Genomic DNA, 20,336 nt, shown 5'->3' with positions numbered 1-20,336 from the left:
GTCCCACAAGCCCCCAACTTCAGACACCAGTTGCAAGCCCAGCTTGTTACCTGTGCTTCTGGTCAACCAGCTATAATTAAATCAGATTCCCACAACCCCCTCCTTGAGTTTGATTAATTTACTAGAGCGGCTAACAGAACTCAGGAAACCAGTTTACTCACTAGATTACTGGCTTATTACAAAGGATATTAAAGGATATTAAAGGATACAAGTCAACAGCCAGATGAAGAGATACATAGGGTGAAGTTTGTAAGAAGAGGCGTGGAGCTTCTGTTCTTTCTAGGCTTGCCACTCTCCCTGCATCTTCATGTGGTTACCAACCCAGAAGCTCTCTGAACCCTGTCCTTTTGGGTTTTTATGGAGGCTTCATTACATAGGCATAATTGATCAAACCATTGGCCATTGGTGATCAATTATCCTCTGGCCCCTTCCCCGTCCCAGGAGTTTAAGGGGGTGGAACTGAAAGTTCCAGCCCTCCTATCACAGGGTTGATTACTGGTGGCAACCAGCCGCCATTCCTAGGTGACCTAGGGGCACTCCAAGTCACTGCATTAGCATAATTAAAGACACCTTTATCTCTGTTGGGAAGACCCAATTTATATTTCTTATTATAATTTACAAGATCGCCCCTCCCCGCCCCGTAAAACTACATTCTAAACCTATAAAAGAAGTAACCGAGTCATTTAGTAATTATTGAAATTATGAACAAGGCTTAGATTTCCTTATTCTAAATCCAATTTCGCTCTGCTAGAATCAAGTATTAGAAAATACAGGTCTTCTAGTCTCATAGGGAAGCTAACAATAGCAGTCAGATCACTAGTTGGATGGTCATGGTGACAGGTCCTCATCCTTGAGAGAAATTCTGTAGGCATTCTAAAACACTGGATATGAACTTGTAATGGTGAAATATTTATGTCTCACTTCTTCCAATATTGAATAAGCCACTCAACTGTACAATTAAATATGCTTAAAATAGTATGTTTTATATTATGTGACTTTTACCGCAATAAAAATTTTTTTTTTAATTAAAGAAACCTAAAACTATATAGGCCCATCTTTATTATAGTAGTAGGAAAGCCAAAATTAGCCTTAGTGGAGAAGAATCCAGCTGCATTTTCAGAAACATGACTTTTGTTAGCTGAAAGACACTTGGTTTTCAAGCCTACTTCTGAAGTAGGTCAGCAGGAGCATTGCAGTAGTGGAAAAGTATAAATTTTCCTTCTTTGAAGGCCACCGCTCTTATTGGTAAAAAATGAGTTATTTTTTATACCAATTATCCTTTCCTTATCCTGGTACAATTATCCTTTCCTTCTCCTCTCCTGGGAAGACCACTGAATAAGTATTAAGTGAAAACGAGTGAGATTAGAAATGAGCTTTCTTTTTTCCCCTTTTAATTTAAGGGTACAGAAATATCTTTGAAAAATCAAGAAAATATTCTGATTGTTATCCCATTCAGGTGGCATGCTGGTTACTAGATCCAGATTCCAAGGAGCCGACTCTTCATGGCATAGTTTCCCGTTTTCTTCCTCATGAGCTTCCACTCCTGGAAGAGATAGAGACTGGCCAAGGAACTCAAAGCCTAGGGCTGAATGTCACCACTGAGCATTCTGGGCGATACAGAGCATCTGTAGAGTCCATTCTCATCTTCAGCTCTATGAGTCAACTTAATTCTTTGTTGAAGAAGGAAAACCTTCAAGGTAAAAACACAGTTCCTGGCATTTTTACGATGTTATAAGACTGGGGATAGTTATGTATTTAGCCACTCTATCACAGGTGGATAAATTATACTTTTTATGCAGACCCTTTCTTTTGATTGTCTAGTGCAGGAATCAACAAAATTTTTCTGTAAAAGGCCAGATGATGAATATTTTTGGTTTTGCAACCTAGACGGTCTCAGTCACAAGTATTTAACTCTGCCGTCACAGCACGAAAGCAGCTATAGACAATATGAAAATGAGTGTTCCAGTAAATCTTTATTTACAAAAACAGGCATCTGGCCCTAGTTTGGCCGTAGTTTGCTGACCTTTGGCTCTATTGTAATGAGGTGAATTAGTGGCATCTTATTCATTTATTCCTAATTTTATATTTGAATGTTATCAAATGGTTTTTATTCACACTTAGAATATATCTTTTATGGATTTAAAAAAATCAACTGTTTTCTTTTTAGAACTATTAACAGTTTTTTTTTCAGCCAAGGGTGTTTATGTGAATCTTTTTTTTCCATTGTGACAAATAGCGTGGATTTATTGTGCAGGCTGCTGGCCCAGATTGAGTACCTTGACTTTGGAGAGCATAATATATGCTTATGGTGAAAATGATGAAGTGGAACAAAGTTGGCTTCATTGTGAGGAGATATAAACCATGGATTTAGTGGCTGATTAATAAATACTACAAACAGCAGACTGATGAATTCACAGAGACCAGGGCTTGAATCTGTATTATTTATTTGTGAGGGACCTTGGGCAAGCTATGTTAACTCTCTAAGTCTGGTTCTTATTTTGTAAGTATTAAATGAGACAGAGAACTTAGTGCAGTGTTTGCCACAGAGCAGGCGCTCATTATTGTATTCCTTGATGATTATTATTACTGCTAGCACAAACCCTCTGTGCTGGTAATAAAGTTCTCCCCAACATCACTGGGGTAGAATAATACAGAAGACCAGACTGACTTATTTGCTCACAGGAGACTTGCTTAAGTGATGTTAATTAGTAGCTCTTCAACAGGCATTGTAGTATTTCAGACAGCTTCTCTAAGCCAATCTAGGCAGGCCAAGGAGTGGGAGTATGCAGCACACATACCTCAGGCTACTTTACAATAATGCTGAATGAACATAGCTCATTCCCTCTTAGTCTGACTAGTCTGCCCCTAGGATAGGCATCCTGGGTAGTCTGTATAGTTTCTAGACACTGACATTTGATGATGGTGATATGAATTAGTCTGTAACTTTTTAGATATTTGTTGCCCATTATCAGATTTGTAAGTTTTCAGTCTGATTGGGAGGGGATGGTTCCACTATTTAAAGACAGTTTTTCACCTATAAAAAAAAGAAGACTGACTTTCCTTTCCAGAAAAGTACAAGAAACCCTCTAGATTTGTAATTTTTAACTTTCACAATTTCTTTCTATGTGCCTTGAAAGCTTCTTTTTTTCCTGCAGATTTTCAAAAGTGGGTGACCAGGAGGTGTTAAATGCATTCTTGTACAGTGTTAAATATTTCTTATTCACAGAATCCATAGAACTGAAGTACATTGAGATAAGGGAGGTTTTTGGAGAGAATGTGGACATCTATCAAATTTTATTTGAAAATAATTATTTCAGGATGTGCTTGTTAATTTTAATGGGCCTCCAGAATCTTCATCTTTTTCTTTTCTCATCCTCTTACCTGTTGGAGAGGTGTGTTCTAGCTGACTTTCTCCCCATAGAGAGCTGATTTTTGTTTGGGTATGAATTAATACTAATAGCACAATGTGTCTTTGCTTAATTTGACCCAGGACAAAGTATCCTGTCCTCTTCACATTGATCAATTAGGTCCTTTCTAGATAGTTTGAACATAGATGAGATGATTTTCTAGGTATGGAGTGAGTTGGTTTCTCTCTTTTTCAAAGGACCTCAGCTGCACAGATTTATATTAGTCATAATCTTTCTTTCATGAACACTATCATCATTGGTCCATGTATGGTCCTCTTATTATTCACCATTATTTTAATAATATAATGATAACTATTAACTCACATTCATAACTTAGACATTTGTCTACCTTTGTGCTCCTCCTTCCTTGTACATCCCAAGTTTTATTATCATTCCCTTATTTTCTTATTTAAATTTTATTTTTAATTAAAAATTTTAGCATATATATGTCTAAGTCCAAACAATATATTATTTGGTTTTGCTTGTTTTTGAACTTTATAAAGCATCTGTCACACTATATCTTGTTTTACTTGCTCTGCATCATGTTAGTAAGATTCCTGCATATTGTTGCAAGTTTGTGTAGTTTATTGATTTTCACTGCTCTGTAATATATCACTGTGTGTGTGTGTGTGTGTGTGTGTGTGCCAAAATGTATTTATCCATTTTCCTCTTGGTGAATGCTCAGGTTGTTTCTAGTTTTGTTTTATTTTGGTTCTTTGTTCTGCTATAACAGGTATTTCTGTGTAAATATTCTTATAAATTTACATGTCTCCTGCTACACTGGGCAAGAATTTCTTTTGCATGTAGAATTGCTCTGTCTTGGAAATGGGAATATTCAACTGTACAAGATTATGTTAAATTGTTTTCCAGAATGGTTGTATAAAGTTTGTTCTTTAAACAGCAATGTGAAAGAAATCTTGCTGATTACGTTGTCTCTACTTTGCCAAGTCATTGGTTGTAAAATGACTGTAATTTTTCTTTCTTGTGCTTTGTTTTTGGTAAGAGAGTTACTCTAGTTTCATGGAATGAGTTGATGAATATAGCCTCTTTTTGTTCTGGAGGAGCTTATGTATCGTAGGAATGATGTGTTCTTTAAAAGTTTGGTAGAATTTGCCTGTAAACTCTCTTTATGGAAATATTTTTAACTACTACTTTGACTTCTTTAATAACTGTAAGATTATTCAGTTATATCTTTTGATTATGTTTTGGTAAGCTATATATATTTTTAAGAATTTATCTAAAGGTATTGCTGATTTTTTTTTTATATATCTCTGGTTTATCTGTTATGTCCTCTTTTTCTTTCATAATATTATTGTTTAATCTCACTAGAAGTTTATCCAGTTTTTCAGTCTTTTTAAAGAACCAGCTTTTGCCTTTGATCTTTCTTGTTGTTCTTGTTTTCTATTTCATTGATTTCTGTGAACATTTATGTAATCTCTTTTCTTCTAGTTCCCCTGACTTTATTTGCAGTCCTTTTTCTAAATTCTTAAGTTTAACACTAAACTCATTACTTTTAAAATCATGTTTTTCTTTTCTAATTTAAGTACTTAAGGCTATAAATTTTCCTCAAAGTTCTACTTTCATTATATCTTGCAAGTTTTGACATATATTGTTTTCATTGTTTTATCCTAAATATTTAAAATTTTCTGGTATGCCTCTTAGACTCATAAATTATAAGCAGATTGTTTTTAATTCTCAAATAGTTGGAAACTTTTATTTTATATTTTTATTATTACCTTCAATCTTTATTGTGTTGTAGCTAGAGAACATGTTTGTATAATACCCATTCTTTGAAGTCTTTTGAGAATTGTTTTGTAACCTAAAACTTGAACTATTGTGTAAACGTTCTGTGCACATATAAAATAATATGTATTCTAATTCTGGATGCAGAATTTTATAAATGTCTGTTAATTCAATGTTGTTGTTTAAATCTTCTATATCTAATTTTCCCTGTAGTTCAGGTAATTTTAATTTTATATGTTTTGAGACTATTTTATTAGGTGCATACAGGTTTAAAATTGGTGTATTTTCCTGGTGCATTAAACCTATCATTATGTTGTGACTAGCTTTTCCACTAATATGATTTTTACGCTTAATCTATTTTTTGGAATGAATATGGCAGCATCAACTTCCTTTTGATTAATACTTGCCTCATATATCTTTTTTCTATCCCTTTAAACCTTCTAGATCCTTACTTTTTAGATGTCTTATAAACCAAAGTATAGCTTATTTCTTTTTCAAACTACCAGTTTTTTTTTTTTTTTTTACAAATTTAGCAATTTATTATGATTACTGATGTGTTTCTATTCATTGTGATTATTGACATATTTACACTTTCCTGCTGTTTTGTTTCTATTCGTCTTGTTTGATTTTATATATAGTTTATTCGTAGCTGTGCTCTGTTCTAATGATTCCATAGCTGCAATTCTTAGGGATCTAAATCTGTCATTTGTTGTTTCTGCTGAGCCCAATTCATACTTCTTTGCTATCTTATATTTTTTATACTCTTTATGAAATCACACAAGATTTGATCAGTAGAGCCCTGCAGGGCTTATGTGGGGGAAGCCTTCCTCTAGAAAGGCTTTGCTCTGGCTTCTGCTTGTTACTAAACTAAACTGCATCCAAGGCCTCCATTAGCTTTTCTTGAGAGTTTTGGTTCAGAACAGAAGTCTGAGAATCAGCTTCTCCTCCAAAAATCTATTATTCCCTCAACCTTTTTGCAGTAGGACTCCATTCCCATTGCAACCCTGTTTCTTCCTACTGTCTATGAATCCAGGCTGGCTTCCTACCACTCTTGACTCTTCTTTTTCTGACCCTAGTTCCTTATTTCTCTGGTCCCACATCCCATGAATTTCTGCTCTGATTCCAAGTCTCCAAAGCCAGGCTCTGACTGCCCAGTATGTTCTGACTATTAGAGGCCAGTAGCTCTCACTTGTTTGCTTTTGGGGGTGGTTACAGGTGTCCTTTGGGATTTCGCCTGCTGCTTGAGACCAAGAGTGCCTTAAAGAATGTGTGTATGTGGAGCTGGGGAGGGCAGGCCAGGGTTACACAGAGTCCTAGTGACCCATAGTACTGGAGCAGAAATCTTTGTTATGGATTTTTTCTTAATAATTTTAGGATAGCATTTCCCACAGAGTGTTCTATGGACACTTACTTTTCACTATGTTAATAAATATTATACAGATAAAGGGTTTTATGGTCAAATGATTTCAGACTTTTGGTTAAAACGAAATTAAATAGTTGTCTTTGTTCATTTCTACTCAGAGCCTTTAATATATTAACAGGCATCATGAACATCTAAGAGTAATTTATAAATGCTGAAACTCATAGTATACAGTGTCTCTCAATCCCAGCCTTTTATAGAGTATTTTTGAGACTAATATTCTAAAGAACGTACTGGGAAAACTGATTTAGAGTGACTATTCTGTTGAGAAATGTCAGCAGATAGAAAAATACTCTGATTCTTACTTCAGGAATCTTATTCTTTACTCTTAGAGCATTGGAAAATACAAAACCTTCATGTTTATCTTTGTGCACGCCTGCATACCATGGGACCAGGAATTCTGGAAATTATTTTGGTGAATTAACCTTTTGCAGTCAGCTTAACAAATAAGATTGGCTACCTTGTTCTTGCTAAGAGTAGAAGCAGAAACATCATCTTGGGAGAAATGCAGTCTCTTATAATTCAGACTATTCATAAGATTGCCTGTTTTACTCTGCATAGACACAGATAGTAATCCAATACTCAAGTGGAAAAGTGGAAAGTACTTTAATACCTTTCACTGATGGTTTGAGAATGCTGCTCAGGAGACTGGATCTTGAAGGATAGCTTAGTAGCATCTCTGATTCTCCCAGAAAAATTCTATGTATGTTTAGGTAATCATGCTGATCTAGTCACTTAGCTGGTGAATTAATGTTTTTTGCTTTCTTTTTTCCTTCCAGATGTCTTCTGTAAAGTGGAAATGCCCTCCCAGTACTGCTTGGCCTTGCTAGAACTAAATGGAATCGGCTTTAGTACCGCAGAATGTGAAAGTCAGAAACACATAATGCAAGCCAAACTGGATGCAATTGAGACTCAGGCCTATCAACTAGCTGGCCATAGTTTTTCTTTCACCAGTTCGGATGACATCGCTGAGGTTGTATGATGGGAATAAAAAATTTAGAAAAGTCATTTTTAGAGCAAAGAATGTGTATGTGTGTGTGTGTGTGTGTGTGTTTTGTAAATGTGTTTACCTAAATACCAAAGATCAGTAAAATAAGACAATCAGTTAACCAGAATACTTTGGAGATAGAGTATTCTAACATCTCCTTTGTAAGTTTATACCTATACTTATGAATAGGAAGGTAGTAAAGAAGTATCCTAGAATGTGTATTCCATAAGGAGATTTGCCTGGAACAGAAGGGGCACCCAGTAAATATTTTTTGTGTGAATGAGATCCATAGTGGTAGTTGTATAACAGTGTAGGTGTTTCTCCATGAAGTTAGTCATTTCATGAACTCTCACTCCTTCTTCACTGCAAAATTAGATATTTTTCTTAGATGTTAGTGAAAAAGGGATTTTGGGGACGCTCTGCTTTTTTAAACCTACTAATATTTTTATCATCTTAGATAAATTTTGACATAGTTTACTCTTTTTTTCTTTTTTTTCCCCCCAAAGGTTGGTGTTCTCTTCCCTCCCCACACTCCATAAAGGGTGGTTGGGTTGTTTTAGAGGAGTTACTGATACAGGGTGGGTGCTTACTCTTGATAGCTTTGAAGTTCTATTGTTATCTAGATGTGATTCAGTATTATAGCATATTGGTAAGTATTATAGACTTTAAAGCCAGACTTCTTGGGTTTGAATGCTACCTGCTCTATTTATTAACTAACTCCATGACCTTGGACCACTTCATTAACTCTATATCTCAGTTTCTTCATCAGTAAAATACCTCATGTTAGAAATACCTCATAGAGTTGTGAGGAATAAGCAATAAATGTAAAACACTTAGAACAGTGCCTATCTCATAGTAAGTGTTGTATAAATATTATATAAAGGGCTTACAAATGCCCCCCCCCACTTTAAGCCACAGTTATGTGTTTTTAAAAAATGGGGAACTTTGTTTCTCCTAATCGCGTGGTGCATTTGTATTGAATTCAGTGGTGTTTTTTGGGGTGTTTTAAAATACTTTCTTTTGATTTCTTTAGTCCAGAAGTCCCCAAGCCAGAACCTAGCTGGCTGCACCTAAAATTACATGGGGAACTTGTCAAAAATATAGAATCTCTGGATTCAGCACAAGTAGGCTTGGGGCAAAGGCAAGAACCAGTACTCTTGTGATTCAGATGGGTGCAAAGGCATGTGGGCCTTAGGCCTAGACCAAACTCTGGCCTAGAATAAAAGTCCTTTGATATTATTGGCTTGTTCTTAGGTCTTCATGTTAAAATGGAAGTTATATTAAAGGTAATCTAACATTTTCATACATTGATTATTTTATCCTTGGTGATTTTAAGTTGAATCTTTCAAATAGGCAAGATGTTACTAATCATATAGAGCTGCAGTGTTCAATAAAGGAGTCACTAGCCACTTATCACTGTTTCAGTTTAAATTAATTGAAATTAAATAAAATATATCATTTAAGTTCCTTAGTCATGCTAACCACATTTCAACTGTTCAATAGCCACATGTGGCTAGTGGCCACTATATTGGACAATACAAATATAGAACAGTTTTATTATTGCAGAAAGTTCTTGGATGGCACTGGTCTTGAGAAGGTATCAGCAAAATATGACTTGCAGGCCAGATCTGGCCTGCCACCTGTTTTTGTATATAAAGTTTTATTGGAACACAGCTATAGCTGTTCATGTACTTATTGCCTGTGGCTGTTTTCATTCTATAATGGCACAGTTGAAAAGGTGTGACAGACAGTAAAACCTACAAAGCTAAAAATATTTACTGTCTGGCCCTTTGTAGAAAAAGTTTCTGACTCCTGGTCTAGAGGGAAGCATGGGTTAGTAGAAAGAAAAAGGACTTTAGAGTTAGAAGACTCTGGTTTCTAATTCTTAATTCTACTACATTTTGGGCATGCAACTTTGAGCAAGTTCCTCCAACTGTCTAAACTTTGCAGATTTGTCATAGAGTTGTTATAAGGATTGCATGTTAAAGCACCTAGCCTGATGGCTGGCACATAGTAAGTGCTCAATAAATATTAGTGTCTCTTGCTCCCATCCAGTTCAACTCCCTCAGTCACAGATGTGTTAATTAAGACCTGAAGAGAGAATTTATGTGTGAAGTTTTTATAATTAATTCTGAAGGATTCACCAAAAATGGAAGCTTAAGATAAAGAACTTTTAAATACATAACTCGAGATCTTTAAATTGTCTTAATTATGATAGGTCTTCCTTCCTGGGGTTGTTGATTTATTGTTACTGTAATAATGTTTCATTTTTCCTATTCAGTTATTTTCTTCTCTCTGCTGCCATTCATTTATATACTCTTTGATATCTATATTAGAGTTGCCTGATTAAATACAAGCACTTGGTTAAATTTGAATTTCAGATGAACAGTGGACAATATTTTAGTATAAGTATGCTCCATGTCATTCAAATTTGACTGGGCATCATGTAATTGTATTTGCTAAATATAACAACCCCAATCCTTATGTGTGCATATGCTCATATCTATATAACACAGTCTTTGGGCAAGTTAGTTATTAACATCCATAGTAAGCTTCAGTAATTTTCATGCCTAGGACCCCAGTTATTCCCACTACTTAAAACTAAAACCAGATTTTTGTTTCTGTCATCACCACTGTTCTAGGGAAACAGGTATATCTTTACTTCCACCCCTGGCCCAACTTGTAGAAAAAATTCTCATGCAAAGGGTTTCAATTTTTAGAATTATTACTCGGAAAATAATCCAAGGTTCATTAAATCTTACTGAAAGTATATAAATGAATGAGTAGAAAGAGTAGATAGTGTTCTGAATTGCCTAAATTGGAACCCCTCTAACATGAACTAGTGAGTTTAAGGTATACATGGGATCTTCCCTCTGACCCACAGCCTGGATCCCTGTTCCGTGTAAGCCTAGTGTCCTCAGTGGGTGCTTACTGGCCACTCTCTAACTTTCATTATTGCTGCATTGGATCAACCACCTTCTCCTGGCTTTTTGCCCGGGGCCTCTCAGGGTCTAGCCTTGTGGTAGTGGAATTAGATGGCTTTTTGGGCCCCTTCCTACTTTAGTGTTCTCTGAGTTTTGTGATCACACAATAGCCACGAAGGCTCCCATGTTTATCCTCTATGGGGCTTAAATGATCAAGCAGCCGCATTGGTTACCACATCAAGGGGTATTTAGGTGAGCTTATAATCAGAGCAACTTAAGTCGCAATGCCAATAGTTTGTCAGTCGTTCAGCACAGAATATACATTCTTGTGTTCTTGACTGTTTAAGAGCCTGGTGTTACTATTAATCTAATACTGACTAAATTAGGGTATGGACAGCCTACTTGACATAAGATTTTATTGCCATTATTTATTAAATGTGATAATTCCAAATTGTCCAAAAAAATTCTTACAATCCATGTTGAAATGTATAGAATCTTTTCTCGAATAACTTTTTAAAATGTTTTCTGAATAATAATACTTGTGATTTGATTCTTGACTAAAGAAGCATTAATTTCTTGCAGGTTTTATTTTTGGAATTGAAGTTGCCACCAAATGGAGAGAGAAAACACCAAGGCAGCAAGAAAACTTTGGGTTCTACCAGAAGAGGGAATGACGATGGATGGAAGCTAAGGCTGGGAAAACAGTTCAGCACTAGTAAGGTGCTCTTTGGGGCAGTCACAGGGCAGAATCTGAACTACTTTTAACATTTTGGTGTCTTGAAAGATTGCTGATGAAATCAAGATCCAATGTAGTCCACCATTTGAACTTATCCAGACAAAAACAAATTGGTTTTTGGTTCAGCTGCCCACAAGCACTGTGGAAACATTCCAGCATGGAAAATCTGGATCATAATCTGAGTTAGCAGTTGTGTCCTTCCTAGCATTAAAACAGTGTAAAGGTTTGTAAATTCAGACCTATATAGACATTAATAATTGACATGCACTACTCTTGGACTTCTAGTATAATATAATTTCTGTCGTTATATGAGCATGAACAAAAAGGTATGGAAGAATTAAAAAAATAAAAAGACAGTCAATATAAATAAAATTTTGTTTTTTTCAATTCCAGAGCAAAATAGTAAGTTTTCCATGCATTTGTTTTGAGAATCTAATCTGTTAGTTTCAAAGTAAAATTGAATCACAACCCATGGAAACTGTATGCATGGGACAAAAGAGAGAAAGGCTTAATTTTACATTTTTACTGAATGAATTATCAATGGAAAATAAGGATAGAAAGTACAGCCACAACAGCCATGGAGAGAGCAGTCCAAGTTGCCATTCTGTAGAATTTTGACCATAATATTATTAATTATGACTTGCCTGCCCTGGGGAAGTTTCCACAGCTTCATTCTGTAGCAAAACTTTTTATTTAATCGCATTGGCCTTTTTACCTCACAAGTTTTTGTTCCTTAACGGTTCATTGAATGTCTGTAGCATGGAAAATTCAAAGTTTTAAAAATAAATTTCCTTGATACAAAAACCATGAAAGTATTATGGCAAAAAGAAGAAAAAAAAAAAAGACTGGGAAACTTACAATCACATGAGCAATGGAGGAGGAAAATATAAAGAAAAGAGATGATGTAAACAATTGGGTGGGGTGTGGGGAAGCAGGTGTTTTACTAAGTTGACATCTCATTGATTTTTTTTTTAATAGTAGATGTAAATTGACATTACTCAACATTAACATGTTTACATTTTATAATCTATAGTTATTATAGATTTATCATTATGGTGATTTCCAAAATACCCAAATAGTAATTTTATAATAGTAAAGTTGAGTTTAGATACAGGAGTTATCAAATTTAATTTTGAGATTATATTGTTTACTTAAAAGAGATTCTAGTTTGCTATGGAATTTGGACAAGAATCTGATCCTACTTTATTATAATTCTTTGGCAGGATGCTTTAAATAAATTAAGGGCATTACATCCTTTACCAGGCTTGATATTAGAGTGGAGAAGAATCACTAATGCTATTACCAAAGTGGTCTTTCCCCTGCAGCGGGAAAAACGTCTGAATCCTTTCCTTGGAATGGAAAGAATCTATCCTGTATCACAATCACACACTGCTACAGGTAATGAGAAATCTTAAATATGGATAATATCCTGTTTTGCAAAAAAAAATTCATATGTAATATTTGCTTATGACGACCAAGGAATTCAAGTGTTGATCATTGGGTTCAGTGAAGTTCTATAAACATTTATGAAACGCATACTACATCCAAAGCATAGGTGAATATCAGGTAGATAAAGAGATGAAATTTAGTAAGATACAGTTCCTGCTTTCAAGTACTGTATAGAGTAACTTGGATGTCTGAGATTGGATGAGAGTATGGTGAAGAATTAAATATTTATTTGAGTCAGTGATCTTATCTAATTTCAGTCCCAGCCCTATTCTGAATCTCTTAAGAGTCTCTCCAAGTTGAATCTAAGTAGGCCTGTGCGGTAATAAGGGAGTGTCTTACTTTACTCAATCAGAAAAGAAAGCTGTAGAGTCCTTTGCATGTCTTATGGCCCTCTTGGGATAAGTATGCATGTAATCTCATGAAGAAAAAAAAGCATTCTTTTTCTAGGGAGTGCACAACTCCACATATTTGTCAAATGCAATGTGCAGTGGAAGAAAGGGCAGCATTAACTCCTTCATAGAGGAGGCATTTTAGTTTGGTGGTATAGAATGTGGACTTTGATATCACATTTTCACAAGGTTTGAATCTTGGTGCTAAGAATCTTTAGACAAGGTACTTAACCATTCAGTGCCCAAGTTTCCTCATGTATAAAACAAGATAATAACAGTCCTACCTCACTGGGTCATCCTGAGGATTAAATAAGTCAATACATGTAAAGTGTTTAGAATAATGCGTGGTACATTATCAGTTGTTGCTGTTATTGAGGATGGGGGCACCGTGAGGAGCTGCTTTTCTCTTTGCTTGCTTAGTCTCTGTTCTAAACAATTCCTCTTTTCCTTCTCCCTATTTAGCTAACCTCTTGGTGCTTCTTGCCTATTTCTTGCCCTGTTTTAAGTTTCATTTTGAAACATATGCTAATGCTGTAAACTTACGTAAAATAAATTCTTGTTGGTGAAAAAACAATCAACCTAGAGTTTTCAAAGCTTTTGCACATTTATTTGTTGCTTATAAAGCAGAAAGTCATCAATTCCTTGTTGTTTTCCTGATTGTTTTTCATTATACTATGCCTACATTTAAAGAATATTTTAGAAATACAAGCTTACCTAAGTATAGTAAAGCCCTTTCATTATTAGAATTCATCTTCATGAAGCTATATTCATGTTTTGTAATTTACTTTTGCCATTTTATTTGTCTACCAGTATTACCTCATTAATTCAAACACTAGACCTGAATATTAAGTATTGATATTATCATAGAAGAGAAGACAGTGTGCTGAGGCAGAAAGAGACTTGGATTCTTTCCTGTGCTATTTGTTAGCTTTATAAAATTGATTAGGCCATTTAATGCTAATAAGTGTATTAATATCTACCATTAATTGAACACTAATTTTTGCTAAAATTGAAATAACGAGGATATAGTATCAGGAGTTTATTCAGAAAAACAGTATCTGAGATACTTAAGATCTCTGATTCATCTAAAGAAGATGGAATTACATACAGTAGCTAGTAGAGAGCCTGTTAGAATGAAGAGTATCATAAACAGGATTTTTGTGTCACTATATGTGTATTATAAAAACTGCAGTAGCAGTCGGTTACCCAAACTTTTTGAACAACACCTGTGTGTTTTTGAAAAATTCATCCAATAAGTAAATAAAATGTAAAATATTTGGGGGAAAGTAAAGGCCATAAGCATTAAAACAAATAGCTTTCTGTTTCCTAGAAAATGTACTAGCCATCTGATTCTAGTTTCTAGTCATGTCAGTGCTACCTACCATTGATTCTTGTGATAAGTGATGAGGAGGAGGAGGAAAACTGGCCAGGTGATATCTAGAAAGTAATGTTCTAGTCACCATCTCTCACTACTACTCCATCTCCTGCATCCTGTGGCCTAACTCCTGTGGCCCCAGTTGTCCCTGTTCAGCACTCAGTTGCTCTTCTGCTTCAGATCCTCTTCTCTGTATCTTGTTTGTTCCTGGCTTTTAAAGGCTTCGACAGTCATTTCTCCTAAAATCCATTTGATTTGTCTTTTACTCATTAGTATAACTGCTAGCATTTTATAGTGCTAACTTCTGGTACTCATTTTAGCGTAGAAATACTATGATTTATCATATTCTTATCATGGGATTGTTTCTGTAGAATGAGGTTAATTATAAAACACTGTATTGTAGCTAATTCATATATTCACTTATATCACGATTGGTCTTGTACTTATTATTGTTAGACACATGAACATAATGAAGTGTATTTCATTTAAATTTAGTTTAACAATAACAGAGCATTCATTTTTAGGATAATTCAGAAATGGTATTCGTGTTAATGTCAGATTTCCCCTCTTCCCTTCCCCCCCCTAATTTTATGTCTTCATTCTGCTTGATTTTAGGACGAATAACCTTTATAGAACCAAATATTCAGAATGTACCAAGAGATTTTGAGATCAAAATGCCAACACTAGTAGAGGAAAGCCCACCTTCCCAAGCCCTAGGCAAAGGCCTACTTCCTACTGGCAGGTAGACTCTATTTCTCTTTATTTGGGTTAATATACTTTTGGGAGTATGAATGGCTCAGAAATAGCCTATTGGACAAATAATGAAATCAGTTTAATTTTCTGTTCCAGGCATACACATTTCTATTCTATTTCAAATCCTGAGTCTGTCTATAAAGAAGCTAGTTGATGACAAAAAGCTGAAAATCTGGGTCACTAATTAAATCAACCAGCACTATATGCTTGTTTAAGTCAAATACTAAAGGGACATGTTTAGCAGTGTCTGGGACATCCCCCTTCCTGCCCTCTCCATATGCTCACAAAAGGAAGAAAAAGCACAGATCATTTATATTAGATATGGTCAATGAGATTTACTGAATTGAGTGAAGCAGTTTGTTGGAAAGGTTATTACAGAAATACCTTACTTCCTGTTTAATTGAATGTTTGCTGAACGAGGTCTAGTATATTTGTTAAGCTTTAAAGTGTGTTTCAAATAAGGTTTTTAAATTTCTTAGATGGAAATATTGACTTACTGAAAAACTCAGACCATTTTCATATGTTTAAGACTACTTCATGTCCAGCTGATGATGTTTTTCGCACAACAGAGGAGGAAAAAAGAAGGGTTGTGGCCTGAACCCCAGGCATCAGGCAAAGATGGAGGAGAGAGCCTCAGACAAAGGAATGCCATTTTCAGTTAGCATGAGACATGCCTTTGTGCCTTTCCCAGGTAAGGTGACCGACGATGTTTTTTGAGCTTCTTTTTGCTGTGGGAATGGTTTTCGAAGCACTGATAAAGCCTGAATTATGAATAAGACTCAGAAGAATACATTAGTTCGTCCATATTCCTCTCTTTGGTGGAGCCTGTTTTTCCCCTTCATGTTGCCAGGTTTATAACAGTCAGTCATTATTGTCTTCATGATCTGCTCTGTGGGAAACCTCTGTGCTGTTTGCTCAGCATCCTGCTGAAGTCATGTAATCCTGGGTCATTGTAAACCTTTTTGCAAAATCCAGTGAATTTTGTTAGTTGTCATCCTCTTTGACTTCTCTACAGCATTTGTCACTCTGTCAACCCTCTCTTTCCTCAATTTCTCTCCCCCCCGATCTCTAAGGGCACAATTTTTTTTTTTTTTTTGGTCTCTTTCTAACTTGTTTTGCTCTTTTGTTTCTTCTCCAGTTCTCCCCACTGCTGCTTCCTATTGCAGGGGGTAACCCTCAAGGCTATCTTACTTCTGTCTGACCTCTCCTCAGTACTCATCATCAAAACATTTGGAAGTCATGATCTATCTCCCAGATCATCCCTATTATTTGTATACATATTTGCTCTTTTACCTTTTGCCACCTGGCAGCTCTGGGTGAGTGCAGTTAACCAGCTGAATTTATTTGAATTCTGTCAGAAATTTATATTCCAAGGGTGAATTCAGGTCTATGATAGTGTAACCCATTTGGCAGTTTTCAGCTTTGCTTTTTAAATATGAACTACCAGCATTTTACCATTGTAACTATAAGTATTCAGTTCTGTGGCATTAAGTACATTCACATTGTGGTGCAGCCATTACCACCATCCATCTCCAGAACTTTTCATCATCCCCACCTGAAACTCTGTACCCATTAAATATAACTTTCCCCCCGGACTCCCACAGCCCCTGGCAACCACCATTCTATTTTCTGTCCCTATGAATGTGACCACTCGAGATCATATAATATTTGTACTTTTGTGCCTGGCTTATTTAACGTAGCATAATGTCTTCAAGGTTTATTCATGTTGTAGCAATCGTGTCAGAATTTCTTTCTTTTTTAAGGCCAAATAATATTTCATGATATTTATTTATTCTTACCTAAATAATAAAATTGTGTTTAACACAACAATATTTTATACTGATTCTGTTTAAAATTTTAAAATTAATTTAAATTCAATGTATATGGATTTAACCTGAAAATTTCTGCCATTTAAATGTAGTGTTTAGTTAACTATCTAAAATAATTCTTGATGGGGTTTATCCCAGGAATGCAAGGATTCTTCAATATATGCAAATCAATCAATGTGGTAAACCATATTAACAAATGGAAGGAGAAAAACCATATGATCATCTCAATAGATGCAGAAAAAGCTTTCGACAAAATTCAACACCCATTTATGATAAAAACCCTCCAGAAAGTAGGCATAGAGGGAACTTACCTCAACATAATAAAGGCCATATATGACAAACCCACAGCCAACATCGTTCTCAGTGATGAAAAACTGAAACCATTTCCACTAAGATCAGGAACAAGACAAGGTTGTCCACTCTCACCACTATTATTCAACATAGTTTTGGAAGTTTTAGCCACAGCAATCAGAGAAGAAAAAGAAATAAAAGGAATCCAAATCGGAAAAGAAGAAGTAAAGCTGTCACTGTTTGCAGATGACATGATACTATACATAGAGAATCCTAAAGATGCCACCAGAAAACTACTAGAGCTAATCAATGAATTTGGTAAAGTAGTAGGATACAACATTAATGCTCAGAAATCTCTTACATTCCTATACACTAATGATGAAAAATCTGAAAGAGAAATTAAGGAAACACTCCCATTTACCATTGCAACAAAAAGAATAAAATACCTAGGAATAAACCTACCTAAGGAGACAAAAGACCTGTATACAGTAAACTATAAGACACTGATGAAAGAAATTAAAGATGATACAGATGGAGAGATATACCATGTTCTTGGATTGGAAGAATCAACATTGTGAAAATGACTATACTACCCAAAACAATCTACAGATTCAGTGCAATCCCTATCAAACTACCAATGACGTTTTTCACAGAACTAGAACAAAAAATTTCACAATTTGTATGAAAACACAAAAGACCCCGAATAGCCAAAGCAATCTTGAGAAAGAAAAACGGAGCTGGGGGAATCAGGCTCCCTGACTTCAGACTATACTACAAAGCTACAGTAATCAAGACAGTATGGTACTGGCACAAAAACAGAAATATAGATCAATGGAACAGGATAGAAAGCCCAGAGATAAACCCACGCACATATGGTCACCTTATCTTTGATAAAGGAGGCAAGAATATACAATGGAGAAAAGACAGCCTCTTCAACAAGTGGTGCTGGGAAAACTGGACAGCTACATGTAAAAGAATGAAATTAGAACACTCCCTAATACCATACACAAAAACAAACTCATAATGGATTAAAGACCTAAGTGTAAGGCCAGACACTATAAAACTCTTAGAGGAAAACATAGGCAGAACACTCTATAACATAAATCACAGCAAGATCCTTTTTGACCCACCTCCTAGAGAAATGGAAGTAAAAATAAAAATAAACAAATGGGGCCTAATGAAAATTAAAAGCTTTTGCACAGCAAAGGAAAGCATAAACAACATGAAAAGAGAACCCTCAGAATGGGAGGAAATATTTGCAAATGAAGCAACTGACAACGGATTAATCTCCAAAATTTACAAGCAGCTCATTTAGCTCAATATCAAAAAAACAAACAACCCAATCTAAAAATGGGCAGAAGACCTAAATAGACATTTCTCCAAAGAAGATATACAGATTGCCAACAAACACATGAAAGGATGCTCGATATCATTAATCATTAGAGAAATGCAAATCAAAACTACAATGAGGTATCACCTCACACTGGTCAGAATGGCCATCATCAAGAAATCTGCAAACAATAAATGCTGGAGAAAAGGTAACCCTCTTGCACTGTTGGTGGGAATGTAAACTGATACAGCCACTATGGAGAACAGTATGGAGGGTCCTTAAAAAACTAAAAATAGAACTACCATATGACCCAGCAATCCCACTACTGGGCATATACCCTGAGAAAACCATAATTCAAAAAGAGTCATGTACCACAATGTTCATTGCAGCTGTATTTACAGTAGCCAGGACATGGAAGCAACCTAAGTGTCCATCGACAGATGAATGGATAAAGAAGATGTGGCACATATATACAATGGAATATTATTCAGCCATAAAAAGAAACGAAATTGAGTTATTTGTAGTGAGGTGGATGGACTTAGAGTCTGTCATACAGAGTGAAGTAAGTCAGAAAGAGAAAAACAAATACCGTATGCTAACACATATATATGGAATGTAAAAAAAAAAAGTGGTTCTGATGAACCTAGGACAGGAATAAAGACGCAGACATAGAGAATGGACTTGAGGACACGGGGAGGGGGAAGTGTAAGCTGGGATGAAGTGAGAGAGTGGCCTGGACTTATATATGCTACTAAACGTAAAATAGATACTAGGGGGAAGCAGCCGCATAGCACAGGGAGATCAGCTCAGTGCTTTGTGACCACCTAGAGGGGTGGGATAGGGAGGGTGGGAGGGAGATGCAAGAGGGAGGAGATATGGGGCTATATGTATATGTATAGCTGATTCACTTTGTTATAAAGCAGAAACTAACACATCATTGTAAAGCAATTATACTCCAATAAAGATGTTAAAAAAAATAAAAATAAAATAATTCTTGATATATGGTTGGATTTAAGTCTTGTCATTTGTATTTTGTTCTATCTGTTCTTTATTCTTTTTTAAAAACTGTAAATGACTATTTTTGTTATTGTTTTATTTCCTCTATTATCTTTTTAACTCTATATCTTAGACAGTTTAGAGTTTACAATATGCATCACATCACAGTCTAGCTTCAAATAATTTTGTACCACTTCATCCATAACGTAAGGAGTGTTTTTCCATTTCCCATTTTTTGTAATACGTTTAACTTCTATGACTATTATAAACTTTGCTATGTAGTTTTTTTTTGCTGTAAACAGTTATGACCTTTCAAAGAAATCAAGAAACAAAAGTGTCTTTTCTATCTGTTCACTTTTTTACCCTTCCTGGCACTCTTTGTTCTTTGAAGTAGACTCAAGTTTCCATCTATTATCAATTTTCTTCACCCAGAGTACTTCTTTAAGGTTTTTTTTTGTAGTGCAGTTCTACTGACAGTGATTTCTCTTAGCATTTCCATGTCTAAATTTCTCCATTTTATCCTCACTTTTGTAAGATTTTTTTATTTGACATAGATTTATGGGTTTATAGTCCTTCTCTTTTAGCACTTTAAATATATATTTCCATTAGCTTATGGTTTGCATTATTTCTGATGAGAAGTACACCACTATTTTTCTTGCTATTCCTCCAAGCATAATATATTTTTTAACAGGATGCTTTTTTGATT

General features: G+C 35.3%; 1 protein-coding gene across 1 annotated transcript in view; it reads left to right on the top strand.

Moving 5' to 3' along the window:
• The window catches only part of POLQ (DNA polymerase theta), a 107,740-nt gene that overhangs the window by 67,769 nt on the left and 19,635 nt on the right, over positions 1-20,336 (top strand). Inside the window, exons 19-24 of the mRNA XM_061193154.1 lie at positions 1,457-1,697; positions 7,350-7,543; positions 11,065-11,202; positions 12,442-12,616; positions 15,047-15,173; positions 15,754-15,875. Coding sequence (XP_061049137.1) covers positions 1,457-1,697; positions 7,350-7,543; positions 11,065-11,202; positions 12,442-12,616; positions 15,047-15,173; positions 15,754-15,875 — 997 coding nt within the window. The remainder of the gene's footprint in view (positions 1-1,456; positions 1,698-7,349; positions 7,544-11,064; positions 11,203-12,441; positions 12,617-15,046; positions 15,174-15,753; positions 15,876-20,336) is intronic.

The sequence above is a fragment of the Eubalaena glacialis genome, chromosome 6 (genome assembly GCF_028564815.1).
Source record: "Eubalaena glacialis isolate mEubGla1 chromosome 6, mEubGla1.1.hap2.+ XY, whole genome shotgun sequence".
In the NCBI taxonomy this organism is placed as follows: domain Eukaryota; kingdom Metazoa; phylum Chordata; class Mammalia; order Artiodactyla; family Balaenidae; genus Eubalaena; species Eubalaena glacialis.
The sequence above is the reverse complement of the archived record's forward strand: the minus strand, read 5'-3'. Positions and strand labels throughout refer to the sequence as shown.